This window comes from Podarcis cretensis, assembly GCF_951804945.1.
Source record: "Podarcis cretensis genome assembly, chromosome: 6".
Taxonomy (NCBI): domain Eukaryota; kingdom Metazoa; phylum Chordata; class Lepidosauria; order Squamata; family Lacertidae; genus Podarcis; species Podarcis cretensis.
The window spans coordinates 78574884-78602630 of record NC_137175.1 but is presented as its reverse complement, the minus strand read 5'-3'; the positions used below and the strand labels follow the sequence as shown (position 1 = coordinate 78602630).

Sequence of the window (27747 nt, the reverse complement as noted above, 5' to 3'; positions counted from 1 at the left end):
CCTCCGGGTCCCGATTCCTCCCGCTGCCTCCCTCGGCGAGGAGCTGCCCTGCCTTCCCGCCCGGGTCTCCTTCGCTTCCCATCCTCACCTGCCGCGCGGGGAGCCTGGCGCGCTTCCCTTCCGGGTGCTGCTTTCTCCCCCCCACCAGCCGCCGCCGCCGCCGCCGCCATCCACTCCCGGTCCCGCCCCGACAACGCTCCGGCTGCAGCCGCGGCTCCGCCCGCTCGGTTCCCAGCGCCCCGGACGGCCCTTCCTTTCTCCGAGGCCTCTTGCCCAAGCCCCGCGCTCCTCCAGGGCGAACTTCCCCCGGGGAACCCCCGGAGTGCGGGCGGGAGAAGCTTTCCGCAGGGCCGGGGAAAGGAGGCTGAGGGGCTGGAAGCGAGCGGAGGGCAGCAGGCACCCCTCGCCCTGGCCCACCTCTTCCACCCCTTTTTACAAGTGCCATGCACAGTCCTGGGACAGATTTATGGTGCTATAAGCCTATATTCTCTCACACAAAAGAAAAAAATTCCTTCCAGTAGCACCTTAAAGACCAACTAAGTTAGTTCTTGGTATGAGCTTTGGTGTGCATGCACACCAAAGCTCATACCAAGAACTAACTTAGTTGGTCTTTAAGGTGCTACTGGAAGGAATTTTTTTATTTTGTTTTGACTATGGCAGACCAACACGGCTACCTATCTGTAACTTCTCTCACAGTTGTTGATTATTATTATTATTATTATTATTATTTAACCATGTTCTCCTTCATGTTAAACATTATCTCTCTTTTTCTTCTACATGAGAATGGGTAACTTTCAATAACAGTGTTATAGGAATTCTAAGGTCTATACAGTATATAAATCATATGTTCATAAATTTACAAGGCAAACACATACATAAGGACAGTATATTAAACTATGTGTCTGAAACAGTACAGGAGAGCAGTCCTGAAACCATTTTGACTCTCCCCAATGGACCTGAAATGTTTCTCTGCAAGGAGGAAGAAAATGGGAAAGCTTCCTCATTGTCTCTTTGCTCATAAATCCTGTCTTAAGGGCGTGTCTGTGTATGAAAAGGGTGAGCCTGTGACCTGGATTCAGGAACAAAAGAATGGCCAGGATGCCTAGGTAAAAGCAATCAGTGACCATTATCAGGTATCCTGGCAGACAGGTTTTCTGCTGTAGACCTCCCCTTCTGTGATGTATGGTATGTATGATGTTTTGCGGGGTGGTCTTGAGCTACAGGGGAGGCAATTTTCAAATGTCTAGATAAGAGCTTGAACACCATTGTTCTAGGTTCCTCTCCGCCCTCCCTGCATGGGGTGAGCAGGGGACTCTGTTGCAACAGTTTAATAAACATCATGCTTACTAGCTTCTTTGCTTCTCAATATTCCCTGGTTGGCCTCTGTTATTTTCTCCTATCAATAGAGAACCTACTTAAGGAATCTGTATCGGCTCTTAGATACCCCATAAGGGAAAGGGAGCAGTATTTTTCTTATAACAAACTATAAAGGACATTGTTTAAATTTTGTGCTCACAATATTTGTGAGACACGGCAGGTAGCCAGGATCTTCCAAATAACATTTGCCTTCCCACCACCTAAGATAGACCTGCATATCTGTGATCATTCAAGCAAAATGCACCCCACCCACCATGAATGGCAGCCCACCAAGGGCTTCATAAATTTGCTTTTGATATCTTGTCTGAAAATTCAAAAGCAAAGAGTGAACTGTCAAGCTGAACTGCAAACAGCTGAAAGCATGTTAATAAAAACTTTGCGAGCGTCCAGTATGATCCCATTGTGTCTTTGGAAACTACCATGTGTCACAGGGGTTGGTAATTATGAATAACATTTTCAGTAGCCGTTGTGCAAGTTCCTAACATAGTTGTTCTTTCTGGTAAAGCAAGTCAAAGTATGTAAGCAGGTCAAGTCCTGGGCATTATAATGGTGCCAAACTGGCTTTTCCTGTTCATTGCTTGCAATTCCAGATTCATAAGGCCTATGGGTATGTTTCTCTTCTTTTAAAGGCCTATTGCGCTCTCTTTGAATGCTATTAAGTTTCTGTTTCTGAAACAAGAACCCTGAGTTCTTCCTTAACTCATATTCTCTGAAGAATATTTGGGAGTGGCAGGTGTAGCAAGTGAAAAGTGAAGACAATGATGAAGCCACAGCCACAAACAGAGAATTGTGTGTCCATGCCGGTTCCATTATGTCTCTTTTCTGACTAGATGCACAGAATGGTAATATATTTTGTGTGACTTTACAGAATGTTATGTACAGTGGTACCTTAGGTTAAGTACTTAATTCATTCCGGAGGAGATAATAGCTAGAGAACTATTTCTGTTCTCATCCTGAAGTTCTTAACCTAAAGCACTATTTCTGGGTTAGCGGAGTCTGTAACCAGAAGCGTATGTAACCTGATGCATATGTAACCTGAGGTACCACTGTACCAGTATGTCTCTGGTACTGGATATAAATATGAATTTATACATGGCACTAAGGTCCTCTTCTCATGGTAGACTGTTAGTGTAGTATTTGCTGCAGTGTGGTCCCCAGTGTGGAATGTACAATGCCCTCTTTAAAACTGTTTACAGTGGTACCTCGGGTTACATACGCTTCAGGTTACAAACTCCACTAACCCAGAAATAGTGCTTCAGGTTAAGAACTTTGCTTCAGGATGAGAACAGAAATCGTGCTCCGGTGGCGCAGCAGCAGCAGGAGGCCCCATTAGCTAAAGTGGTGCTTCAGGTTAAGAACAGTTTCAGGTTAAGTACGGACCTCCGGAACGAATTAAGTACTTAACCCGAGGTACCACTGTATCTGTGAAGCAGTCTGTGTGGCTGGCTTTGTCTTGAGATGCTATGAATGAAGGTTCTTCTTCTTTGGCATTCACTCGTAGCCGAGTGAGATTGTTTTCCATGAACACGGTCTTAACAGTGAGTCCGTAAGTGACTGTGGAGGCCAATTCTGGACCCACAGATGAAAGGTGCTAATAAATGCTTTCAGCAATGGAAGCTATATTGTGGCCAACCATCTGTAAATTTAATGTTCATTTACATAGAACTACCCTGGCCACAAGCAGGGACGCAGGTGGCGCTGTGGGTAAAAGCCTCAGCGCCTAGGGCTTACCGATCGAAAGGTCGGCGGTTCGAATCCCTGCGGCGGGGTGCGCTCCCGTCGTTCGGTCCCAGCGCCTGCCAACCTAGCAGTTCGAAAGCACCCTCGGGTGCAAGTAGATAAATAGGGACCGCTTACCAGCGGGAAGGTAAACGGCGTTTCCGTGTGCGGCTCTGGCTCGCCAGAGCAGCGATGTCACGCTGGCCACGTGACCCGGAAGTGTCTCCGGACAGCGCTGGCCCCTGGCCTCTTAAGTGAGATGGGCGCACAACCCCAGAGTCTGTCAAGACTGGCCCGTACGGGCAGGGGTACCTTTACCTTTTTTACCCTGGCCACAAAATTCCCTAGTGGAATTTTAAATATTGGATTTGTTGATGAGCACTTAAAATTGTATTCTTATCTTATAAAAATTTAAAGACGGACTTATCTGCACAATTATTCAAAGGTTTCACCCCCAGCTGCATTTCAGCCATTCTACTGAAACATTCATTTATTTATTTATTCGGTGGTGTATACAAAACAACAACGTCAGTCTGTCATTTTGGCAAAGGGATATCTTTGATTCATGTTCATCATTCCTTCCTACTTCTCCATCTATGTTGCTTTGGTGTCTATTTCCAGCTATCTGAAAGCACCAGATTCCCTTAGTTTCCCTAAAGCACCAGATTCCCTTAAATAAACCTTTAGGCATTCCCGATTCAACATATAGCCAGAATATCTAGCTTATGTTCCCAAGCATAAACTTTATGAAACCTACGTAAACTGGCTTCTTCAGTCTCTCAAATTCAGTTACTGAAAATAGAACAACAAATTGCAAAGGCACGGCAGTTCGTATGAAACCAATAATAAATTTATTAGAACAATTTAATACCTATTCAAATGAACAGTATATTACATCCTAAAGACCTTTCGAAGTTGTATCTATCAATTGGTTTTGAACAGAATCCTAAAAGCCTTATTTGAGAAAAAAATGTGTTTTTGCCACAAGCTATGTAAAACAATGATGCAAGCTTTAAAGGGTTAGGCACATGTGAACACTAGCGGAGGCAGCCATGGTTACTTAGAGTAGAACCATTGAAATCACAATGGACTTAAGTAATTTGAGTCCATCAATTCCTCTCAAGTGAGACTGGCTTAAGAGTGAGACTGAAAAACCCTTTCCTGACAGTTAATTATTTGACTACCAAAGGTCCATAGAATTTTAATGGAGTTTAGGCTCAACCCAAATCCTCTCTCTTGTATTTTATAGCTTCTAAAGTGTCATAGAGGTTCCTGCTTTAGGGATGTTACAATAAGGACTTCAAAAGCCATGTAGTATTGTTTAGAATGTCCTGAATTCTGATTTTGAGCTATGAACAACACCCAATAAAATAAACACCTATTGTTTATTTTATTTTTTATTTCCTGCCCTTCACTCTAAGGTCTCAAGAGCATTAAAACACAACATGAAAAACAATTCAAAACAACTTAACAACCATAAAAATAAGCGGGGTCCTATGAACATACACTTTGAGAAACTCTTTGTACTTTTATAATCTGAGATACTTGAAGTGGGATTAAAAAACAACAACAGTAGAGTTAGGGTTTGATCCCCCTTAAAGCACTGCTGAATTCTGATTCTGGATGTGCTTAATAAACACACTAATTTAATTGCAAATAGACTGTCTTAACTGAATTATGCATAATGATGTGTTGTCCTAATTCTATTGAAACAAAAGGCCCATTTTAAAATCCCTATGCCGTTTCTAAGTTTAAGGACATGTTATACTAAAGATGACAGGAATTTAAGTGGTCTTAAATTTCTGAAACCTTTAAAAAAGTTATATGCAAACACAAAGCATGCTGTTGCAGAAAAAAACACACCACTCCATTGTATTAGTGGGTCGGAGGCAATGTAATAAACATTTTTAATTTAGATCATCACTAGTGTACCTGGTACATACTGTATGTGATGCTATCACATTTCTCTCTAAGAGTCTGTTCATTGAGGGGGGGGGGATCCACAAGTAGGGGTGGGTGTTGTTGTTTTTAAATAAAAAAAAAATAACCCAAACATTTGTAATTTTAGAACAAGCCTTCTCAAAATGTATGTCCTCATCCCTGCTTGAGAGGTGTCTGAAAGGCAAGCCTTTTGGAGTTACAGACTGGATGGGGCTGATTTAAAACAAAAACAAAAATTATAACTACGTTGTAGGCTAGCTGGCAACTGGTAACTTAGGGAGGAGCTAGAGTTGATCCACCAGAGCTGGCTGGAGATACCAAGTAATGACTGTAGCTCTAGTGAAGAGAGGGCACCACCAAAAAGCTGGGACAGGATGTAATTGCTAGCTTTGAGCAGGACAGAATCAATCAACTTTTGCTCCATATTATTGTGGCCATTTTGCTTGGCCTTCGGAAGGCAAGTTGGGCAAGAGGGGATTTACAGAAACATTGTGGAATTTTAATTTGTGCATCCAGCACAAGCTCACCCCATCAGTAAAAGCCTTGATGTCATAGCTATTTGTATGAATATAGGAATGCTCAAGCTTGTGAGTGGTTCCTGGTTATTTAAATCCGTGCATCTATTTGAAATTGAATATAGCTTATCTTTATTCTCTTATAATCATCATAAAGGTCTAACATAATTGTGCTTATGAAGAAGAGGGAATGTTGAGATATTCACTGCAAGAATAGTTTCTCTTTCGTAATCTCTAGGCTGATTACTATAAATTCACTGAGGATAATCATCCTTGTTATCTTACTGTGGGTCACTTTCTGAAAATTAAGGTGTATTGCCAAAGGTTTGTATTATTACCATTCTATACATCCATTTAGGGGTCTTGGCATGTGGGAGTTATCACTATTCTAGGACCACAAGACAACATTTTAAAATATGTTTAATTCTCTTGATAACAATAGGCCTAGCCTATTGTAGGCAATTCTGTATTGGGAAATTTTTAATGCCTAATGTTTTACAATTTTTTATGTGCTGTAAGCTGCCCAGGGTGGCTGGGGAAACCTAGCCAGATGGGCGGAGTATATATAATAAAATTATTATTATTACTATTGTTACTAAATGGATTGTCACCTATAACTCCCAAATTCTTTAGAACGAATAGAATCCTGCTTAGAGCAAATGCAGAGGAAGCAAATAAAACATCATATTTCTTGCAATTAATATCCCTACTTCATACGACGCATATGAAGCTCTGCTATGAAAATAAAGAGACAAGAAGAGTCAGTGTCATGACCTATTGCATAGTTAACCCAGGGGTGGGGATGGGGGGGGAATAAATGTTTTATCAGTCCATAAATTCGACTCAATCGTTTCATATAGAAAATATTCTGTTGAAGATGCCAATCTTCCTTATTGGTATGGCTTCAGAAGTTTAGATCATCCATTGAATAAGAGATAGTAGAGGTGCGAGAACACTGAAAAGTATCAAGCTGAAGATCGGTTGTTTGCCAGAAGCGTCCTGCAAAAGAACACACATATATAATAACTCTAGAATCGGTTTCTAGTATTGTGAGGCAGTGAAAAAATTCCCTTTCTGCATAGTTGTAGAAACCTCTTTCAGCCCTCATATTTACCCCATACAAAAATGCCCCACAACACATTACAGCAGTTCTATACATGATTTCTCTCAATTAGGTTCAGTGAGGCTTACTCTTAAGTCAGTAGGCCTAAGAATGCAACCTGAGCCTTTCCTCATAGGAAAGTGCTTTAATTGCTTGGTCATTTGGGCAGTAGTCGTTTTCTGCACCTTTTTCTAGCTCTTCCTAGCACACAGTATTCCTAATGCGCACAAGCAAGAGACTTCTATAATGGCATTATGGCACTCATCATTTTTTATTTTCAATCCCTTCCGCTAGTAATTTGCATCATAAAATATGCATGTTTCATGGCTGGCACACAATGAATTGATGTTTAAAGTAAACTACCTTTGCTGGGGAGTCACAGATCCTTTCAGTGCCTATTGGCCACAATGTGAATCCCTTGGCCCTTTCTTCCACTGAATTTTGGTGGGCATTTATTTTGTTGCCCATTCCCCTGTTTGGAGAGCTCCATTTGGAAGGTTTCGCAATCTGTTTGGATTCCCACCATCGCAAACGATTTGGTGGCATCCACAAACCCGACCACCTGACTGCACATCATTTATGAATAAGGCCTTGTCTGCTCATGAGGCGGCAGAATGAACTGTACCGCTTCAGACTGCCAGTGGAAGCATCAAAATCGTTAAGTGTTTCCCTATGTTAAAAAGCAATAGCCCAAACATGTACTTGAAAGTGGAAATTTCAAACAGAGAAGAGGCCAGGATAAAACCTTTCTCCCTCACATCCTAGGTTTTTGTTTTGCTTGCAGTGAACTTGTGGGAAACTTTCAAAAAATGGCACGCACCACCTTCAGAACGCAGTGGTACAGTCCATTCTGCCACTGCATTACGATGCCTGAGATTAAATAGCATCAGTCTCTGGACAAGTCCTAAGGGTACTTCACTATTTACCTTCCTGATAACCCATCCTTTAATCCTATGACTTAGGATCCTTTGGCTAAAGTCCAACTACAAAATGTTAACAGGACTGTAATTTTTACAAGGTGCGATAAGAACCCTTTTCGAACAAAAGATATGTGAAAACTTCCATTTAAATACAAAGCGGTGTGTGTGACTAATTTTAACAGTAAAAGGAGCAGGCAGGAGAGGGACTTTGAATCCTCCTCCTCTCTTGCCTTTTCCTCTTCTTGTCAGTTGCTGCAAGTAATTTTCTCCCTATGCAGCTCTGATACTAGAAGTGAATTGGAAGTGGAGAAAATACCTGGAGTGTGGAAGAAAGGGAGGGTCCACTTCCCTCTCCTGCACCCTCCCTTTGAAAAACCCAATCCACATTTCTACTGTACACATACATTGGGTGGATATACAAGAGAGAGAAAAAGGTGTCTGCTCCCTTAGACTCCAGTGCATCACTTCAAAGCATTGTTAGAAGAGGAAGAGGAAGAGGAAGAGGAGGAGGAGGAGGAGGAGAAGAAGAAGAAGAAGAAGAAGAAGAAGAAGAAGAAGAAGAAGAAGAAGAAGGCGCCCAGATGTGGCAGTCAACCAAAAGTTGCACAAAAAGATCAATGCACATTTCTAGTCTATGCCACCAACTCAATACCATCCAATATTGTTCACAGTATAATTTTGAACATGGCCATTGTCATTTAACAGAAATAAGGAAGGGGGGCTGTAAATGTTCTGAAAACAGTGTACTTACAGAGTGAGGAGCCTGATTGCTTTGAAAACCCTGCAGAAGGGGGGAAATGAGTGCAAATTATTTCAGCAACTCAGCTTCGGCACATTCATAGTAAGTCCTCATATAGCCTCAAGGTGCAGAGGCCTTTCTGTGCATAGCCTAGGAGCCTCTGGCTCAGGATGGGACCTCCAGAGCCCAGAATTTCCCCTTTTCTTATTGAAACACAGTTCCCTCCAGATTTCTAAGATGTGGCACAGATTTTTGCCAAGGAGGAGTTTGGCAGCATTCCTACACAGAAGCAAGGCACTTTCTTCTGTAAGGGCATAGAAAACTGCAACCATGCAGATTGTTCAACAAAATTTACTCTTTAAGAATACACACGATCACAGACTTGCGGCACATTCCTATACTTGTTTATTTGTGAAGAAGTCTGGCAGAATTAAAGGCCGACAACTCCCATGAAAGTGTACACTGTATTTTAGGCAGCAATTCTAAGCACACTTACTAGGAAGTAAATCCCACTGAATTCAGTCAAGCTTACTTTTGTGTGGGACGCAGGTGGCGCTGTGGGTTAAAGCCTCAGCGCCTAGGGCTTGCCAATCGAAAGGTCGGCGGTTCGAATCCCTGCGGCGGGGTGCGCTCCCGCTGCTCGGTCCCAGCGCCTGCCAACCTAGCAGTTCGAAAGCACCTCCGGGTGCAAGTAGATAAATAGGGACCGCTTACCAGCGGGAAGGTAAACGGCGTTTCCGTGTGCGGCTCTGGCTCGCCAGAGCAGCGATGTCACGCTGGCCACGTGACCCGGAAGTGTCTCCGGACAGCGCTGGCCCCTGGCCTCTTAAGTGAGATAGGCGCACAACCCCAGAGTCTGTCAAGACTGGCCCGTACGGGCAGGGGTACCTTTACCTTTTACTTTTGTGTAGAGATATATCGGATTAGGCTATTAGTGTTAACTTGTGAAAATATCACAGCACATGATAAAGCGAGTTCTCCTTCATGAAGAGCACATGTTGCGGTGGGGGCAACCATGACATCCCCTGTTGCTGGGCGGGTTAGTATGGATGGCCACGAATTTGATTGGGCACCTCCAATTGTTGCTGGGGAGAATTTAATGTTGCAGAATTGTTTGATTGATGGGGTGCTATTTATTCCCTGTGCGCAGCGTTTCGCTGCGCACATCGGATTACCTGCCCACCCTCCCTATATTTAGGGTTTGTTCGTGCTGACCTTGCTATGCCTGTCATGGGGTCATCTGCTTTTGGAGCGGGGGCCTGGTAGGAATTTTTACCATTTGGCTGATTGGCTGGTGCCATTTGGTTTTTTGCCTACTGCGTAGCAAATCGTCACAACTTGTAAGGTTGCGGTTAGGCATTGGTTAATTTTGGTTGGTAGAGGGGATGTGGTTGGCTGTGCCTGCCCCTCCAATGCTGCTGCTGCAAGGGTATTCTGGTAAAAGAATCCAGGGGCCCGCCCTGCTCTTGTCCGAACCCCTGGCAAGGGGCTAGGGCCAAGCAAGAGCCCCTGGGAGCATTTGGGGAGAGGTGAGAGCCTGGCGCCCAGCTCTATTCGCTCCCCCAAAATCTTTACCCTTACTGACTTCCACAGGCTTGCGCTTGTCAGTTCTGTTCCTACCTCTATGTGGGAACAGACAGTCGCTAACCAATGCCTAAGCAACCACTCCCATACTGTAATTCAATAAAGTTGTGGCCAAAATTATGCCAAAAACCAAAACAAAAATGTTGTGTGAACTGTGTCTTTATTTGGGGGTGTCCTGGGGGGCCTTGACATGCAATAAACCAGTTTTAATACTGGGTCGAGTGCTTCATGATTGATTACAGTCCCGGACTATTTAGGAGCTTTGCTGATACTTTCAAAGTCATATATATACTTTTAGAAATGCTCTCCAAGCCAAGAAGAAGATTAAAAGCTAATGCAGAAAGGCTGCTTACCTTGTTGGAACCATATGGCCTACTTCCGTATGGTGAACCCTGTAAAAATGAGAAACCCATTAAATCTAGAAAACGTGCGCTACTATCCGGCTGGGGTGGAGGAATCACCTACTCAGTTATGGTCCTCCTTGTGAACATTGGCCACTGATTCTAACCAAGGTTACAAAACAATCCTAGAAATGTAAACTCAGAAGAAAGCGCCATTGGGTTCAATGGAGTATACTCCCAGATAAGCAGATATAGGATTCTCCCTCGCTTCTCAGCACCAGTGTGTAAATACTCTTTGGTTTTAAAAGTATTTAGTCACATATTTTGAAAGAGCAGGCGAAAGCCTACTTCATAAGGATAGCAAAACAACAACAACAAACCTATGGTTACGTGAAACATACTCAATAAACACACAAGACATAACCGACTGTACTTTTGAATAAATGAGGTATACTATTCACTGTATCAATTTGTAGATTTCAACGGAAGTCTCATAAAGTTCAACGAAAAATGCAGAAGACCCAGTGGATCAGTTCATTCTCTAAGTCAGTTCATGCATAAGGTCCATCTATTCCAACTGTCTGTTCAAAGAGTCCAATAATCCACATGAAGGGTTGTTACAGTTCCACAGAATCCTTTCACAGAGTCTAAAGACAAGGATTTCTGGAATATTAGCCTTGTTTCGCCATCCTAGGCTTCATCAGTAGAACAGGCTCATACACTACTATGCTATAAGATCCACTATCCTGTAATGCTGTTCTACTGACAACCCTTCTAACAACCCTTCATGTGCATTATTGGACTCTTTGTACAGCCGGTTATTTCATAAGGATGACATAGGCTTGAAATCCAAATGAATTAAGTGTTTTCAAACTTTCTACCCTGAGAGAACTACTGCCATGCCTACTTGTCTGCTGAGGAATATAGGTGTATCTGCCTTAAAACCCTTTTGTTGCCCAATTTCACATTCGGTTCTCATGAAGCACTGGCTAGGCCTGTTGAGTTTCACTGTAACTGGGAAAGATTAGGAGTGACGGGCAGCTTTGCTTTCTTTGCTGCCATTGGAAGGAGCAGCAATCATGTTGACATCCTGCCCGCCATTTTGAATCCTTCAAACAACATGCAAGACCTAGCAGAATTCTGTGGCACTGTGAGGGGGACAGGGCAGTGGCAACAAAAAATAGTGAGGGTATTGTGAGAAAGCTGCCTTATTTTTCTCTGAGGGTGAGAAAAAGAAAAATCTCCAAAACTTCCTCAGAAAAAATGTCTTCTGATAAATTTTGTCTCGGCTCTGAAAAGCATAAAGCACATTGCCATATCATATTGAGAGGACAAAGCAATTTAGCATGGCTCCATGATGATTTACTGAGAAGTTAGTTCTACAATGTTTATTGGTACTTATAAATAACAAATACATTTGTTAAACAGTCCTTACATATCCACCATATTGGCTGCCTAGCCGTCCGCCACCATACTGGCTACTTCCATAGGGGTAACCCTAGAATCAAAACAGAAATGAGAAAATAAATAAATATATATATTAAAAATGTAAACACCAATATTTTATTTGTTAATGCTGTAGAGAAAATTTTTGTCTTGTCCACCACCATGCTGGCTACTTTGGTTTCCACCATTTTGGTACAATCCTGTAAAGGAAAGCTCTGATTTTATCCACCACTCACGTAAAAAAGAAAAAAGCTCCATATATAGGCCAAACTAAATAATGTTGGAGTACTGTGACTGGAGCTCCTGTTTCTCTTTTTGCACTGGGGGAGAGGGTATAATCCATTGCCTCTGTAGAAGTTTTTCAATGCAACCCCTCTCCCCCAATATTATTCAAAGTTGAAAGGGATACAGGCACAATATGGGTGCCTCTAGGTTTCAATCTCCACGACTACTAGCTGCACAAAATTGGCACACTGAAATTGGTTACCCCACAAAATAGCCCTGAACTCAAGGGCTTTAAGGCTGCTTTTTGAAAAACAAAAATATTTCACAAGCTCCTAAATGTAAATTCTGTTGAGAATTGTTCCTTACTTGTCCATATCGTCCACCACCATATTGATTGTTGCCGCCATATTGGCCATATTGGCCGTATTGGCCGCCTTGGCTGCCACCATACTGGCTACTTCCTGATTGAGAACCCTGTAAAAACAACAACACAAAAGGCAGGTTTTTAATGCAATTAATGTGGTTGAAGTTTATTCCTTGTCCCTATATGGGGTCAGAAGGACAATTACTTAGAAATAATGCCATTTGTTCATATCTTTTAAGGGTAATATAGATATGTTTAAAATATATGCCACAACAGACTAGCCTCAAACATTTAATAACTGAAACAGTACACACAAGAGATTAGGTGGGCAACCACAAAAGAATTAGCTGTACTCATGCTGCAGAAAACAGGAGTTTGGGAAAATAGTTCATTCATAAATAGACAAACACACACAAACAAATGCATCCATCTCATATGGCTTCCAAAACATAAAAATGAATACAGCAGGCAATGGGTACTTACAGTCATTCCACCCGGACAATAACACCCAGGCTGAAAAGAAAACACAAAACATTTGTCATATTTCTTTAGCGATCTTACTAGAATGCCCCACCGGTATTAAATTTACGGCATGTAATGCCCTAAGAGAAAATATTATGAAAATGATTTATAGGTGGTACATGACTCCAGTCAAGCTTGCGAAGATTTATCATTTGCCCAATAATAAATGTTGGAAATGTAATGAGACTGAAGGGACCTTCTTTCACCTTTGGTGGACCTGCCCAAAGATTAAGGCCTTCTGGGAAATGATTTATAAGAAGGTACTTAAGTGTACTTTTTATAAGAAACCAGAGGCATTTCTCTTGGGCATGGTCGGCCAATTGGTGTCAAAGAAGGATAAGATCTTTTTTATGTACGCCACTACAGCAGCAAGGATCCTTCTAGCAAAGTATTGGAAGACACAAGAACTACCCACACTGGAAGAATGGCAGACGAAAGTAATTGACTTTATGGGACTGGCGGAAATGACTGGCAGAATCCGTGACCAAGAGAAAGAGACGGTGGAGGAGGACTGGAAGAAGTTTAAAGTATATCTTAAGGACTGTTACAAAATTGAGGAGTGCTAAAATGTCATGGGGAAGGAAGATGCAGAATTGCAGCTGAAACTGTTTGATGACGTAAGGAGAAATTGAGAAAAGTAATAAGTTTAAATTTAACTAAAGGGTTGCTGGAAAACTTTAAAATAAGGATGCAAAAAAGGTGAGGTATGGGGAAGTCTGAGAAAGGAGGCTTATGAAAATGAGGTTAAGAAATTACATTTGTGTGTTTGTTTGCTTTTGTTGATGTTCTTATGTTGCTATTGTTTTCTATTAAAATTGGAAAATTAATAAAAATTATTTTTTTAAAAAAAGATCTTACTAGAATGCCGTTTTTATGGAGGAATTTTGTGTGAATTGAGATTGATCAATGATTCTTTACGAAACACAACCCTGTATCAGGAAATTTTAAAATGTTTAAAGTTTTACAATTTTTTATGTGTTGTAAGCTACCCTGAGTGACTGGGGAAACCCAGCAAGATGGGTAGGATATAAATAATAAAATTATTATTATTATTATTATTATTATTATTATTATTATTAACCCTAAAACTTCAGCTCTTAGTTCTTCCAAGATGCATTTTCCGAACATTGCTAAGGTTTTGGTTTTGATATTCTTCTTTGTATTTCATTTCTGTTGCATTGTCTACATTAGATAGCAAACCTTTTTTGCACAGGGTCTGTTTTCTTAAAAATTCAGGTACATTCAGCTGGCATGCAATGAGCGCTCACACCCTTCTTTGTGGGCGCCCTTTGCGGGACCGCACACGGCACCACGGCCCATTTGGGACCCACCAGCTGGTTGGGCTGGCCTGCCTCCCTGTGCTAGTCCTTGGAGGTTCCTGCCAAACCTCAGTTAGCCAATCAGCCCTGCAGGAAGGCGGGGCCAGCTGCTTAAATAGGAGGCGGAGCTGGCAGCAACCATGTGATTGGCTCTGGAACTTCACCCACCCTTTGTTTAATGCTATTTTGCAGGTTAACCATTTTCCTTCCTGTTCAGCGGGTGCTGTTCAGTGGTTGCTGTTGAAGAGCTGGAAAGGAATTTCCTTGCATTGGCAGGTTTTGTCTTCCCCGCAGCAATTCGTCACAACTTTGGCGGTTTTAGGCCTTGGGCGGAATCCTTTAGTCTGTCTTTCCTAAATGGGGGGGGCATGAAGTGGTGACTCCCCCCCCCCCATGGCGATTCCAGGGTTCCCTCTTGTTATGTACTGAGGCCAGCATACCTTGAGGACTATGAATGCAACCTCCCGGGCAGGACTGGAACTTAGAGGGGAGGGGTGTTATGTACTGAGTTGAATAGGATCCAAAATGCAGCAGTCTGATTGGTCCTAGAACAATAGGATTCAGAATGCAGCAGTCTGATTGGTCCTAGAACAATAGGATCCAGAATGCAGCAGTCTGATTGGTCCACAGGAGCCACCCAATCCAGCTCCAGGGGGAAGTGAATCCGCAGTCTGATTGGTCCACAGGAGCCACCCAATCCAGCTCCAGGTGGAAGTGAATCCGCAACCTGATTGGCCTACAGGAGAATCCTGGAATTAGCCAATCACGTGGGGCCCATTGTGTAAATAATGTATATAAAGCAGACATTCTGGAGGAACTTCCATTCCTCCTCACCACTATGAGCTGAATAAAGAGCATGAAATCCACTCTTGACTCCAAGTATATTTCACCTCTTAAAGGGGTTTGTATATGGGAGTCTCTGGCCATACACTGAAATGTTGTCAGTAAACAGGGATATGGGGTGGGCTGCCAGCATACACAAGCGTCTTGCTGTGCACCCTCCCATATCCCATTCACCCTGAAAAGCCCCAGTTCCCCCGGCTGGGGGGCTGGGAGGGATACACGCCCAATGCCTAAGCCAAGGTCTTCCTACGTCTGAAAGGTTTAATAAAGTTGTGGCCAATTTTTAATCCCATAACACGTTGTCACGTTCCTTCTGGTGGTCTCTCGGGGCTGGGGGGGTGTCCGCCTGGGTATGCAATTTACAAGCATGGTAATGAGAAAATGCTTACCTGTCCACCAGGTTGCCTGCCTCCGGCGTATGATGAGCTCTATATTTGCAAAAACAAACCAACAGGCTTTCATGTTCTAAGCTTGTCTATCTATCACTACACAAGAGTCTACCAATAGCATCCAGTAATGACAGTATCAATTGTGTGAGGGGGAAATGCTTACCGGACTACCCTGCTGGCTTCCTGAAGGGGATGCTGAACCCTGTAATTATACAGTGAAAACACAGGTCATATATATAGCAATGGCTTTCTGATTTTTATACAGTATGCGGAATATGATAATAAAGCTTTATGATAAAATAAAGTGGCCATTACACAGTCAACACAGACTGGAAAAAGCCTTGATTGCGGAGGGTTAGGTTAATATGAACTGACTCCTAAGGCATTAAATGTGGAAAAAGTTTGGTAAAGGAATCAGGGGAGAACGATGATGGTCTGTGGTCCAGCGGCCCATCATTAATCGGCTTCAAATCCTGGTTAAGAAACAAAGTTAAATGGAAGCTGATTGGCCTCATTCGTGGTTGACACTGGCTTTGGGATGGAGACACATGATACAGCAACCTTGCTAAAGTTAAGCTGATCTGAGCCTAGTCAGTGTCTCCATAGACCATCTGGGAGCCCTATATATGTCTGATGCCTTGAATTTCACCATGGAAAAAAGTCAATATATTTATGTAATAAATAAAATAAAGGGGATAAGAGATGCAGACAAGAGCCACAATGTGATCATCTGTTTACTCGCAGAGCAGGCAAATGACAAATTGCACATCTGCTCTAAAATACTGCAGCAAATTCACAAAATATCTAAGCAAATTTACAAACTATTACAGCAAATTTATGAAATGTTAATATTTTAAGTAACCATTACCTGTCCAGACTGGCTTCCTCCTGAGGACCCCTAAAAGCAATACACAAGCAATCAATTTCTGTGCTAATATGGCAAGATACCGATTTCTCTTTGTGTGGTTTCTCTCCCCCCCCCCTTTCTGCATGTTAATTTCTTACCTGTCCAACAGACTGACTGCCTCCTGAAGAAGTCGAGTTCTGTAAAAGAATAGGAAGTGTTTGTTTCTGTTCCTTTTAAAAAGCAACAACCAAGCAATCTTTGGGTGGTTTAGATTTCTTTTGGAAATAATAGAACGTCTATACCTCAATCCAGCTAGTTGCCAAATTCTTACCTTTCCACCAGGCTGGCTGCCTCCTGAGGAAGAGTTGTTCTGCAAAAAATTAGGAATTGATTGTTTCTGCTCCTGATACTTTGCGGTACGCTTCTTTGGAAACAGGTAAACGTCTGTATTCTGACCCTGCTGCATGCGTCTCTAATGCTGGATGAGAGCAGCACCAATTTGCTTTGCATCCAGAGTTCCTTTCCTATGGCTCATGAGAAAGAGACTAAATCTACTACCACCTGCAGTCCTTCTGAACAGCTGACTGCTCCGATTGCTGATTTTTCTGACCGCAGTACGCATGTGCATCTAGTGTGTGATAGGGTATCTTTAAAGATATAAATAAGGTTGCTATATGGCCTGCTTGTCCAAGTTTTGGCCAGATTCTGAAGGAGCGTCTCCACCCCCATTGTTCAGCCTGGACACTGAGATCGAGCGCTGAGGGCCTTCTGGCGGTCCCCTCATTGCGAGAAGTAAGGTTACAGGGAACCAGGCAGAGGGCCTTCTCGGTAGTGGTGCCTGCCCTGTGGAACGCCCTCGCAGCAGATGTCAAAGCAATAAACAACTATTTTACTTTTAAAAGACAACTGAAGGCAGCCCTCTTTAGGGAAGTTTTTAATGTCTGATGCTGTACTGTTTTTAATATTCAGTTGGAAGCCGCCCAATTATTATTATTATTACAAAGCAATGCAAGAAGCAATTTACAATCTCCTCCTTGTCAACGTATTTGCTCTTTTTTATAATCTATCTGAAGGGAAGCTGCCCAACTTCTCCGCTTCCTAGATTTTAATAGGCTTCTAAAAATAAGTCAGCTTAAGGCAAAGTATCTCATACAATCTTATGATTTCCAAGCCTGGTCCTGAATTTCCGATGCTTGAAGTAATCCCGTGGATACCAATCCCTTTGTCTCCCCTTCGTCCTAAATCAAGATTCTTCTCCCCCAGACATTGAACTCCAATGCAACTTTACATTTTGGCTCCCCTAATCCAAGATTCTACTTTCCTCCATTAACTTTTTAAAAACCGGATTCTTTAATTATGAGTGACTATGTATATAATATATAATCTTTCTTTCTTTCTTTCTTTCTTTCTTTCTTTCTTTCTTTCTTTCTTTTCTTAGGGCCCTCGTATTTACGGGACCGCCTCTCCTGGTATGCCCCGCAGAGGACCTTAAGGTCCATGAATAATCATAGTTTAGAGGTCCCGGGCCCTAAGGAAGTCAGATTATCCTCCACCAGGGCCAGGGCCTTCTCAGTGATGGCTCCGACCTGATGGAATGCTTTGTCCCATGAGACTAGGGCCCTGCAGGATTTAACCTCCTTCCGTCGGGCCTGTAAGACAGAGCTATTCCACCTGGCTTTCAATTTGAATTTAGCCTGATCTTTTATTCCCCTCTCTTCCCTCCCCCTCCCCTTTTTATGAAGATTACCTGCTCTGGGACCCCACAGCTAATTCTCCCCTGGCCTCCGCACTGGCCCAAATAGGACTAATTTAGCCAGTTAGCCCTGGTGACTATCTAATGTTTATTGGATGGATTTCCCCCCAAATTGATTTTTGAACTTGGAATTTATTGTTATTCACATTTTATGCTGTTTCTGGTTGTATCACAATTAAGTGTTTTAAATTTGTTGTTAGCCGCCCTGAGCCTGGTTTTCTGAACTGGGAAGGACGGGGTATAAATAAAAAATATTTATTTATTTCTCTTTCATAGTTCCTTCAGTGCCCTTGAAAAAAGCTTTTGCCAAAATGCACTGGACATTTTACACACACACACACACACACACACAGAGAGAGAGAAAGAGAGAGAGAATAATTTTGAGATCTCCTTCTTTCTTTCTTTCTTTCTTTCTTTCTTTCTTTCTTTCTTTCTTGTGTCTGATGTCACTGCATTTTTTCCTCTTGATTTGCATAGCCGGCAGATTTGCTTAATATGCAGACTCGGCTGACCAGATTTGGAAAACTGCAGCATAGTATTTTGTTACTATTTCGCAGTTATCATAATGGTTCCTAACGGTTATTAGACTGATCTGTGAACACATTCTGATAAACAGGAGAACACCAGTTTTCAAGACCCTTGGAAAGATTTCTCAAATGCATGTCTCAGCTCCACACATTAAAAGATGATCGCATCTTAGAAGTATATTTAAAGCATGATTACATTGGAATATTCTTTCTGGGACTAAAGAAAAAGCCTTCTATTCAAATTCCAAATACTCATGGACCAAACCTGTACTAAGGAGGAGCCAATGTTCCAATTATAAAGGCGCATTCACTGTCAATGGTAAGAGAATTATAAATGGGAAAGATTTTTTACCTTTCCATATTGGCTGCCACTGCCGTACGATCCACCCTGCCCATACTGGCTGCTGCTGCTGCCGCCATATGATCCACTCTGCCCATACTGATTGCTGCCGCCACCGTATGAGCCACCCTGTCCAGAAAACAATTATTATTATTTTTTTAAAAAGATGGTTTGTCACTGATGCACCATATTACCATATAAAAAAATCTACAGCAAGCCACTCTCTAAGCAGAAATAAGCAGAAAATCTTCTTGGCCCTGCTAGTACTCTTGATTCAATGGGAGGCATCCATTCACTACTGGCAAATTTTGCAGATTTCGCCTCCTCCAGTCTCCAGCACCTCCTGAAAATCTCTTCTGGAAGGTCCCAGGAGCCTCTGGAAAAAATCTCCAAGGGCTGCTGGGGACCTGCATAGAGGAAAAAGGTAAAGGTAAAGGGACCCCTGACCATTAGGTCCAGTCATGACCGACTCTGGGGTTGCAGAGCTCATCTCGCTTTATTGGCCAAGGGAGCTGGTGTACAGCTTCCGGGTCATGTGGCCAGCATGACTAAGCCGCTTCTGGCGAACCAGAGCAGCGCACTGGTTTATCTTCCCGCTGGAGTGGTACCTATTTATCTACTTGCACCTTGACGTGCTTTCGAACTGCTAGGTTGGCAGGAGCAGGGACCGAGCAACGGGAGCTCACGCGGATTCGAACTGCCAACCTTCTGATCGGCAAGTCCAAGGCTCTATGGTTTAACCCACAGCACCACCCGCGTCCCTTGTGCATAGAGGGAAGGAAACTGGCAAAGTTATCTCCCAGTAGATGGCACCATTCAAGGCAACCCACACTTTTGTCTCCTTATGTATGGATTGGATCCAGGCTTCTCTCCTATCATGGATGGGGAGGCTAATTTTGCACCTCCCGCTGTAGCCCTCAGTGCCACACTGTTCTGGAGGGTGTCAGTGTCTTCATCCAGGACAGCATGGAAGGATGGGGGGGGGGAGCAGGGAGAGGGAGGAAGTGGCAGAAAGTCACCCCCCCCAACTTCTACCAGATTCATCCAATGGATCAGAAAGCTTTGTGGGCACAAGAAAACCTTCCATCTACAGAAGGTGAAGTCCAGATGGCCCTCTGCCACCTTGAGATATCTATCTATCTATCTATCTATCTATCTATCTATCTATCTATCTATCATCTATCTATCTATCTATCTATCTATCATCATCTATCTATCTATCATCTATCTAGCATCTATCTATCTATCTATCATCTATCTATCTATCTATCTATCATCTATCATCTATCTATCTATCTATCTATCATCTATCTATCTATCTATCTATCTATCTGTCATCTATCATCTATCTATCATCTATCATCTATCTATCATCTATCATCTATGTATCTATCTATCTATCTGTCTATCTATCTATCTATCTAATCTATCATCTATCTATCTGTCTATCTATCTATCTATCTGTCTATCATCTATCTATCATCTATCTATCTATCTATCTATCTATCTATCTATCTATCATCTATCCCACATCTATGTATGCTACTTTATGAATTTGTTTTTACCTGCCCATATTGGCTGCCTCCACCGTATGAGCCACTCTGTCCACCCTGCATGGGAAACATTAATTACAATAGCTACTTTTTATGGCTGCTTTCTATTATCAGGAGCAGAAATTAGCATATAAATGTTTACTTTTATTTATTTTTTATAGCTGTGTTTATGCTAAGGCATATGTTACTTAATATACATACATTAAATGAGTTTTTACCTGTCCATACTGACTGCTGCCACTGCCATAAGATCCACCCTGGGGAGAAAATGCTTTATTATTATTATTATTATTATTATTATTATTATTATTATTTAAGAATAGCAAACCTTCTCTAAGATATTTTCAAGATTTAAGAGCAAAATAAGCATTGTGTGTGTGTGTGTGTGTGTGTGTGTGTGTGTGTAATATTACTATGGCAGGCATTTCATTTATCTATTAATATAGTTCTTACCTGTCCGCTGCTGCCGCTGCCATATGATCCACCCTGGGGAGAAAATACTTATTTATCATCATCATCATCATCATCATCATCATCATCATTATTATTTAAGAATAGCAAACCCTCACTGAGATATTTTCAAGATTTAAGAGCAAAATAAGCATAGTCTGTGTGTGTGTGTGTGTGTGTGTGTGTGTGTGTGTGTAATATTGCAATGGCAGGTATTTCATTTATCTGGGGAGAAAATGCTTTATTATTATTATTATTATTATTATTATCATTATTATTATTATTATTTCATTATTATTATCATTATTATTGTTTAAGAATAGCAAACCTTCCCTAAGATATTTTCAAGATTTAAGAGCAAAATAAGCATAGCACATATGTTTGTGTGTGTGTGTGTGTAATATTACTATGTCAGATATTTCATTTACAGTCATATCTCAGGTTTAAGTAGCTTCAAGTTAAGTATTTTCGGGTTGCGCTCCGTGGTTACCCGGAGGTAACAGAGCACGTTACTTCTGGGTTCCACCGCTTGCGCATGCCCAGACGCTTAAAATGACGTCACGCTCATGCGCGGAAGCGGTGAAACGCAACCCACGCACATGCGCAGTCACATCTTACTTTTACTTCAGGGTGCGAATGGGGCTCAGGAACGGATCCCGTTCGTATCCAGAGGTACCACTGTATCTATTAACATAGTTCTTACCTGTCCGCTGCTGCCGCTGCCATATGATCCACCCTGGGAAGAAAATGCTTATTTATTATCATCATCATCATCATTATTATTATTTAAAAATAGCAAACCTTCTCCAAGATATTTTCAAGATTTAAGAGCAAAATAAGCATAGCATGTGTGTGTGTGTAATATTACTATGTCAGATATTTCATTTACAGTGGTACCTCGGGTTAAATACTTACCGTATTTTTTGCACCATAACGCTCACTTTTTTCCTCCTAAAAAGTAAGGGGAAATGTCTGTGCGTGTTATGGAGGGAATGCCTACGGGTGGCATGCCTACGGATCTTCCTCCTCTCAAAACTACGTGCGTGTTATGGTCGGGTGCATGTTATAGAGCGAAAAATACGGTAATTCGTTCTGGAGGTCCATTCTTAACCTGAAACTGTTCTTAACCTGAAGCACCACTTTAGCTAATGGGGCCTCCTGCTGCCACCGTGCCGCTGGAGCACGATTTCTGTTCTCATCCTGAAGCAAAGTTCTTAACACGAGGTACTATTTCTGGGTTAGCAGAGTCTGTAACCTGAAGCGTATGTAAACTGAAGCGTATGTAACCCGAGGTACCACTGTATATATTAACATAGTTCTTACCTGTCCGCTGCTGCTGCCGCCATATGATCCACCCTGAACAGAAAACAATTACTACTTCAGATAAGGTTGGTGCAATACCACATTATATTAGTATATCTGACACTAAGCTACTTTCGGTATTGTGGAACAGAAATAAGCATAACACTTTTACGATAAGAAATAAGCATAACACTTTTACGATATCTGAAGATATCTGAAGATATCTGAAGAAGATATCTGAAGATATCTGAAGAAGTGTGCATGCACACGAAAGCTCATACCAAGAACTAACTTAGTTGGTCTTTAAGGTGCTACTGGAAGGATTTTTTTTATTTTGTTTTGACTTTTACGATAAGATACGATCTTTGTGCATACTATCTAACACTACGGTATAGACCAGTGTTTTTGGACAACAATTCCTTTCATCCCTGACCACTGGTCTTGCTAGCTAAGGATGATGGGAGTTGTAGTCCAAAAACAGCTGGAGACCCAAGGTTGGGAAACACTGGTATAGACAATGTCTCCAGATGTTGCTGGAGTATTACTCCCATAATTCATGGCCATTGGTTATGCTTGCTGCAGATGATGGGAGCTGGAATCCAGTGTCTGGAGACCCAAGGCCGAAGAACATCTGTAGAGATTACTTTGGCCACCTCATGAGAAGAGAAGACTCCCTGGAGAAGACCCTGATGTTGGGAAAGATGGAGGGCACAAGGAGAAGGGGGCGACAGAGGACGAGATGGTTGGATAGTGTTTTCGAGGTTACCAGCATGAGTCTGACCAAGCTGTGGGGGGCAGTGGAGGACAGGAATGCCTGGCGTTCTCTGGTCCATGGGGTCACGAAGAGTCGGACACGACTAAACGACTAAACAACAACAACAACATATATATATATATACACACACATTTACCTGTCCGTATTGGTTGCTGCTCCCGTATGATCCACTCTGTCCACCCTGAACAGAAAACATGTTACTTCAAAAAAAGATTGTTTCTTTGAGATGCCATAGTACCATATGCTTAACACACATTGTGCAACTAATCGGGATCCATTTCTTTCTGGTATTTGCTAAGAAACTGCCTTGGTTGATCTAGCTGGAGAAAAGACAGGAATTCCAGTGCCGTGAATTCAGCTTAACATTATTGTCATTCAAGTTAATGGAATGGACATCAAAGGTCTCCTAGTCCAAATGCCTGCTACGAGTTAACACCTCATGGATTTCTCTCTAGTTACCACCCACCTCATAAAAAAGGGCCAGATCTTAAGGATTATGCAAGAACATAGGAGGGAAAAAATGCTCCTTCAATAGCCTAGTCTTAAGCTATTTAGAGGAAAATCACCACATTTAGTGGTGCCCAGAAACCAACAAACTAACGAACTGTTAGCTAGAGATGGATAAAATATGTTCAGACCAGCATTAATAATCTTGATACCATGTTCTGAATTTAAGTGAAGTTTCTAAAAAGCTTTCAAATGACAAATAATGTAACAACCAATAGTCTAGCCTGGCTCTTACCAGAGCACAGATAATGCCATAATGACATGTACATTGTATATTACATGCATGTATAATTCTTTTACCTGTCCATATTGACTGCTACCACCATATGATCCACCCTGTCCATATGGATGACCATAACCATATGATCCACCCTGTATTTGAAAAAGTCTTATTACTTATTACTACTTATTACAACCATTTTTTTAAAAAAAATATGCAAGCTCAATATAACTGCATAATAAATAAACTGTAGATAAATAGTCAAAGCTGGGGGGAAATATAGGAGAAACAAACAACCATATTGGCAGTTGTCCCCATATGATCCCACTGTCCAGAAAACAGCTATTGCAAGAAATATTCTCTGATGCTGAAACACTATATTGCTGAAATATATCTGCACTCAGCTACTTTCTATAACCAGAACAGGAAATAAGCATAATTTTTTTTCTCATAATACTCTCTTTCTCTCTGTCTGTTTCTCCATATGCTATATTACAAAATAACATTTACCTGTCCATATTGGTTGCTGCTGCCGTATGATCCACCCTGAACAGAAAACAATTATAAATTGAAAAATGATTATTTTAATACATCTCAACTAGCTTCCTATATTCAAAGACAGAAAACCCCCCACTAAACTTTTATCTATATAATAGCACACTGTGTATTACAATACACACACACACACACACTAACAAAATACTTTTTACCTGTCCATATTGGCTGCCACCATAAGATCCACTCTGTCCACCCTGAACAGAAAACAATTATAAATTGGAAAAGGATTACTTTAATATATCTCAACTAATTTCCTATATTCAAAGGCAGAAAAAACCCACTAAACTTTTATCTATATAATAGCACATCGTTTATTACTATATATATCTATTCTATCATCTATCTATCTATCATCATCTATCTATATTACATATACTAGATAACAAAATGATTTTTACCTGTCCATATTGGCTGCCACCATAGGATCCACTCTGTCCACCCTGAACAGAAAACAATTATTACCTTAATAATATTACCTTAGCACATGTGCAGTACAATCCTACCACTGGCTAAATGGGGTTAGGAAGGAGTGCAGGTTTGTCTCCTTTGCTAGAGATGAACTTGGGCAGCAAAGGACATGGGAGTTCCTGTTATTCCCTGTTATGTTCCTCCATGGTCATACAGAAACGGCTGTGCCTTATTTTGCTGGCATTAGGACTCCAAACAGAGATTCAGCAGGGGAGAGACAAAGGTGGCCTTGGGCTCCCTTGATCCAAGGCCTCTTCATTTGCCAGATGGGCTCCTGAATTGAGCTCTTACCCTCTGTTAGCATGGAGCTGGCCTTACTTATCTCCTGCCCATTTCCCATTCGGACTGGGGAAGTGGGGATTAAAAACAAAACACCCACCTAGCCAAAAAGAAAATCACACCCCAACACCATCTACTTGGGCCAGCACAAGCTGGCAGGGTATGGAAGTGGTGGCTATTCCATCACTATTCCAATTCAATTTAGGATTGAATTCTAAGCTACTTTTATGTGGAGGATCAGAGTAATAATAAAAATATGTATACCATGTAAGACCTCATATATATTACAAATAGTGAAGGTAAAAAGGTAAAGGACCCCTGGATAGTTCAGTCCAGTCAAATGACTATGGGGTTGCAGCGCTCATCTTGCTTTCTCAGCTTTCCGGGTCATGTGGCCAGCATGACCAAGCCGCTTCTGGTGCAACGGAATACCGTGACGGAAACCAGAGTGCACGGAAACACCGTCTACCTTCCTGCCGCAGTGGTACTTATTTATCTACTTGCACTGGCATGCTTTCAAACTGCTAGGTTGGCAGGAGCTGGGACAGAGCAACGGGAGCTCACTCCGTTATGGGGATTTAAACCACCGACCTTCTGATCAGCAAGTCCTAGGTTCTGTGGTTTAGACCACAGCGCCACACTCTCCATTACTTATACACTGTATGTTAAAAGAGTTTTTACCTGCCCATATTGGCTGCTGCTGCCCCCGTACGTTCCTCCCTGTGCAGGAGACATTTTAAAAAATACATTCATGTATCTGCCCTAAGCAACTCTCAATTTTTAGAGCAAAATAAGCATTAAACAGGTTTTATTTTCACGTCTCTGCATATACTGTATATTTACCATGGTGTTGTATCTGGCTAAATCATACTCAGAGCAGAACCACTGAAATAAAGTTAGTCATAGTTAACTGATGTTGAATAATTTCAGCGGGCTTACTCTGAATATGACTTAGCTGGATGCAAGCCATGGTGCAGTATATACTCTGTACGTACTATAAATTAAAAGTGCTTTTACCTGTCCATATTGGCTGCTGCTGCCATATCCGAACCGTCCACCCTGTAAAGAAAATAGTTATTGTAAAAAAAATGTTGCTGGAAAAAAACCATATTGCTTTCTACATTCAGAAGCAGGAATAATCAGAAACACTTTTAATATCTCTGGGTGTGCTAGTTGTAATGCCTATTAAAAGTTCTTGCTATTTATTAAAAGTTATTACCTGGCTGCCACCACCATATGATCCACCCTGTAGGAAAAAACAAACAATCCATACTTCAAAAAGGTTCTTGATGATCTGTTGTATTACACTAATATAGGCACACTAAACTATTTTTTAATGTTCAGGAGCAGCAAAAAAGCAGAGGAATATCTTACTAAGTCATACTCCAAGTAGACCCATTAATATTAATTGACTGAAGATGCTTAAGTCCGTTGACTTCAATGGGTCTGCCAAGAGTATGACTGATGCTGGATATCACCCATAAAACCCATTTTCCCATGCGTTTTTAAAATCTTAGTGTATAGTATTACTACATGATGCATTTCATATATGCTAAGTATCAAAAAAGAGTTTTTACCTGTCCATATTGACTGCCATACGATCCACCACCCTGCGCAGAAAACAATGACTTCAACAACAACAAAACCCAATTGCTAAAGATGCTATATCACTTTAATAGGTCTGCACTGTGGAAATACTGATAAATGTAAAAGTATCTACTTTACATGGGATGAGCAATCCCAAAAGTGGGGGGGGGGGGGGGGGGGAGGGACAGACTAAAGTCAGCAACTGCCTTGCCAGACCTGTGTCACCACAGAGGAAGAAAGAGTAGCTTTCCTATTTATTGTCTTCCCTACCCCATGACCAGGAAAAGTAATCTTGTGTGAACCAGATGTCCTATTACCTATAACTGGGTAAAAGTTAAGGTAAAGGACCCCTGGATGGTTAAGTCCAGTCAAAGGGACTATGGGGTTGTGGCGCTCATGTCACTTTCAGGCTAAGGGAGCCGCTGTTTGTCCACAGACAGCTTTCTGGGTCATGTGGCCAGCATGACTAAACCGCTTCTGGCACAACAGGACACCGTGACGGAAGCCAGAGCACATGGAAATGCCATTTACCTTCCCGCCACAGCAGTACGCATTTATCTACTTGCACTGGTGTGCTTTTGAACTGCTAGGTTGGCAGCAGCAGGGACAGAGCAACGGGAGCTGACTCCATTGCGGGGATTCGAACCGCCGACCTTCCGATCAGCAAGCCCAAGTGGTTTAGATCACAGCGCCACCCACTCCCTCCAACCTACAACAATGCTAAATGAAGTCTAAATGAAATCACATGAGACAACCAGTTTGGGAACAGTAAAGAAAAATAGTTACCTGTGCACCAGGACAAAAACATTCTCCCTGTAAAAATACAAAAGTTAGCTCCATTTTTGTTGTAAGAAGTCAGATGAAATGCAATTCGCTTTCCCGTAAGTTTATATCGATAAAATGGGAGCTGCAAGATTCTATGGACACTTCTGCCACATTTTAAGTAACATGTGTAAATTTTGAAAAGGATTTAAGTCATAATCTATTCCTACATGGGATAGCCCCAATGTTGCATCAGCATCTGGGGGAAAATCCACCTACTGAATTTCTGAGGTTAAATTGATTTCTGTTTTCTGATGCTGTTGCTTGATGGCGTCAGGCCCAATTGCTGTGCCACCTCTAGGCTGGGGCAACAATTTGTCTTGAGCGATAGGGATGTGAATGTGGTGGCAATGGCCCCACACCCTGTCGTGTTCCACCCCTGCCCAGCCAGGGCTTGGATTGTCCTGCCACTT

The 27747-nt window shown here is 41.9% G+C and overlaps 2 protein-coding genes across 51 annotated transcripts in view; both read right to left on the bottom strand.

Annotated features, from left to right (window-relative positions):
• The window catches only part of SLC35A3 (solute carrier family 35 member A3), a 30172-nt gene extending 29976 nt beyond the window's left edge, over positions 1-196 (bottom strand). Inside the window, exon 1 of the mRNA XM_079981957.1 lies at positions 89-196. The gene's annotated coding sequence lies outside the window, so the exon portion shown is untranslated. The remainder of the gene's footprint in view (positions 1-88) is intronic.
• A 3728-nt stretch (positions 197-3924) lies between these two features.
• LOC307218615 (uncharacterized protein) overlaps positions 3925-27747 on the bottom strand; it is a 70689-nt gene continuing 46866 nt past the window's right edge. For 12 of the 50 annotated variants that reach the window (XM_079981123.1, XM_079981122.1, XM_079981112.1 and 9 more), the window contains 27 exons: positions 27299-27325; positions 26503-26535; positions 26145-26171; positions 25943-25984; positions 25607-25645; positions 24577-24618; positions 24331-24372; positions 24131-24166; positions 23701-23772; positions 23030-23074; positions 22140-22172; positions 21520-21552; positions 20820-20852; positions 20585-20623; positions 20379-20423; positions 18826-18942; positions 16525-16563; positions 16352-16390; positions 16215-16244; positions 15510-15548; positions 15347-15385; positions 12757-12786; positions 12276-12383; positions 11674-11736; positions 10251-10289; positions 8326-8355; positions 3925-6551 (listed from right to left, as the gene is read on the bottom strand). In XM_079981123.1, coding sequence (XP_079837249.1) covers positions 6465-6551; positions 8326-8355; positions 10251-10289; positions 11674-11736; positions 12276-12383; positions 12757-12786; positions 15347-15385; positions 15510-15548; positions 16215-16244; positions 16352-16390; positions 16525-16563; positions 18826-18942; positions 20379-20423; positions 20585-20623; positions 20820-20852; positions 21520-21552; positions 22140-22172; positions 23030-23074; positions 23701-23772; positions 24131-24166; positions 24331-24372; positions 24577-24618; positions 25607-25645; positions 25943-25984; positions 26145-26171; positions 26503-26535; positions 27299-27325 — 1248 coding nt within the window. In that variant the 3' untranslated portion in view covers positions 3925-6464. Of the gene's footprint in view, positions 6552-8325; positions 8356-10250; positions 10290-11673; positions 11737-12275; positions 12384-12756; positions 12787-15346; positions 15386-15509; positions 15549-16214; positions 16245-16351; positions 16391-16524; positions 16564-18825; positions 18943-20378; positions 20424-20584; positions 20624-20819; positions 20853-21145; positions 21248-21498; positions 21553-22139; positions 22173-22670; positions 22772-23001; positions 23075-23700; positions 23773-24130; positions 24167-24330; positions 24373-24576; positions 24619-25606; positions 25646-25942; positions 25985-26144; positions 26172-26502; positions 26536-27298; positions 27326-27747 lie in introns of those variants that run through there. The other 38 variants (XR_013840019.1, XM_079981113.1, XM_079981119.1 and 35 more) reach the window with 38 other exon arrangements.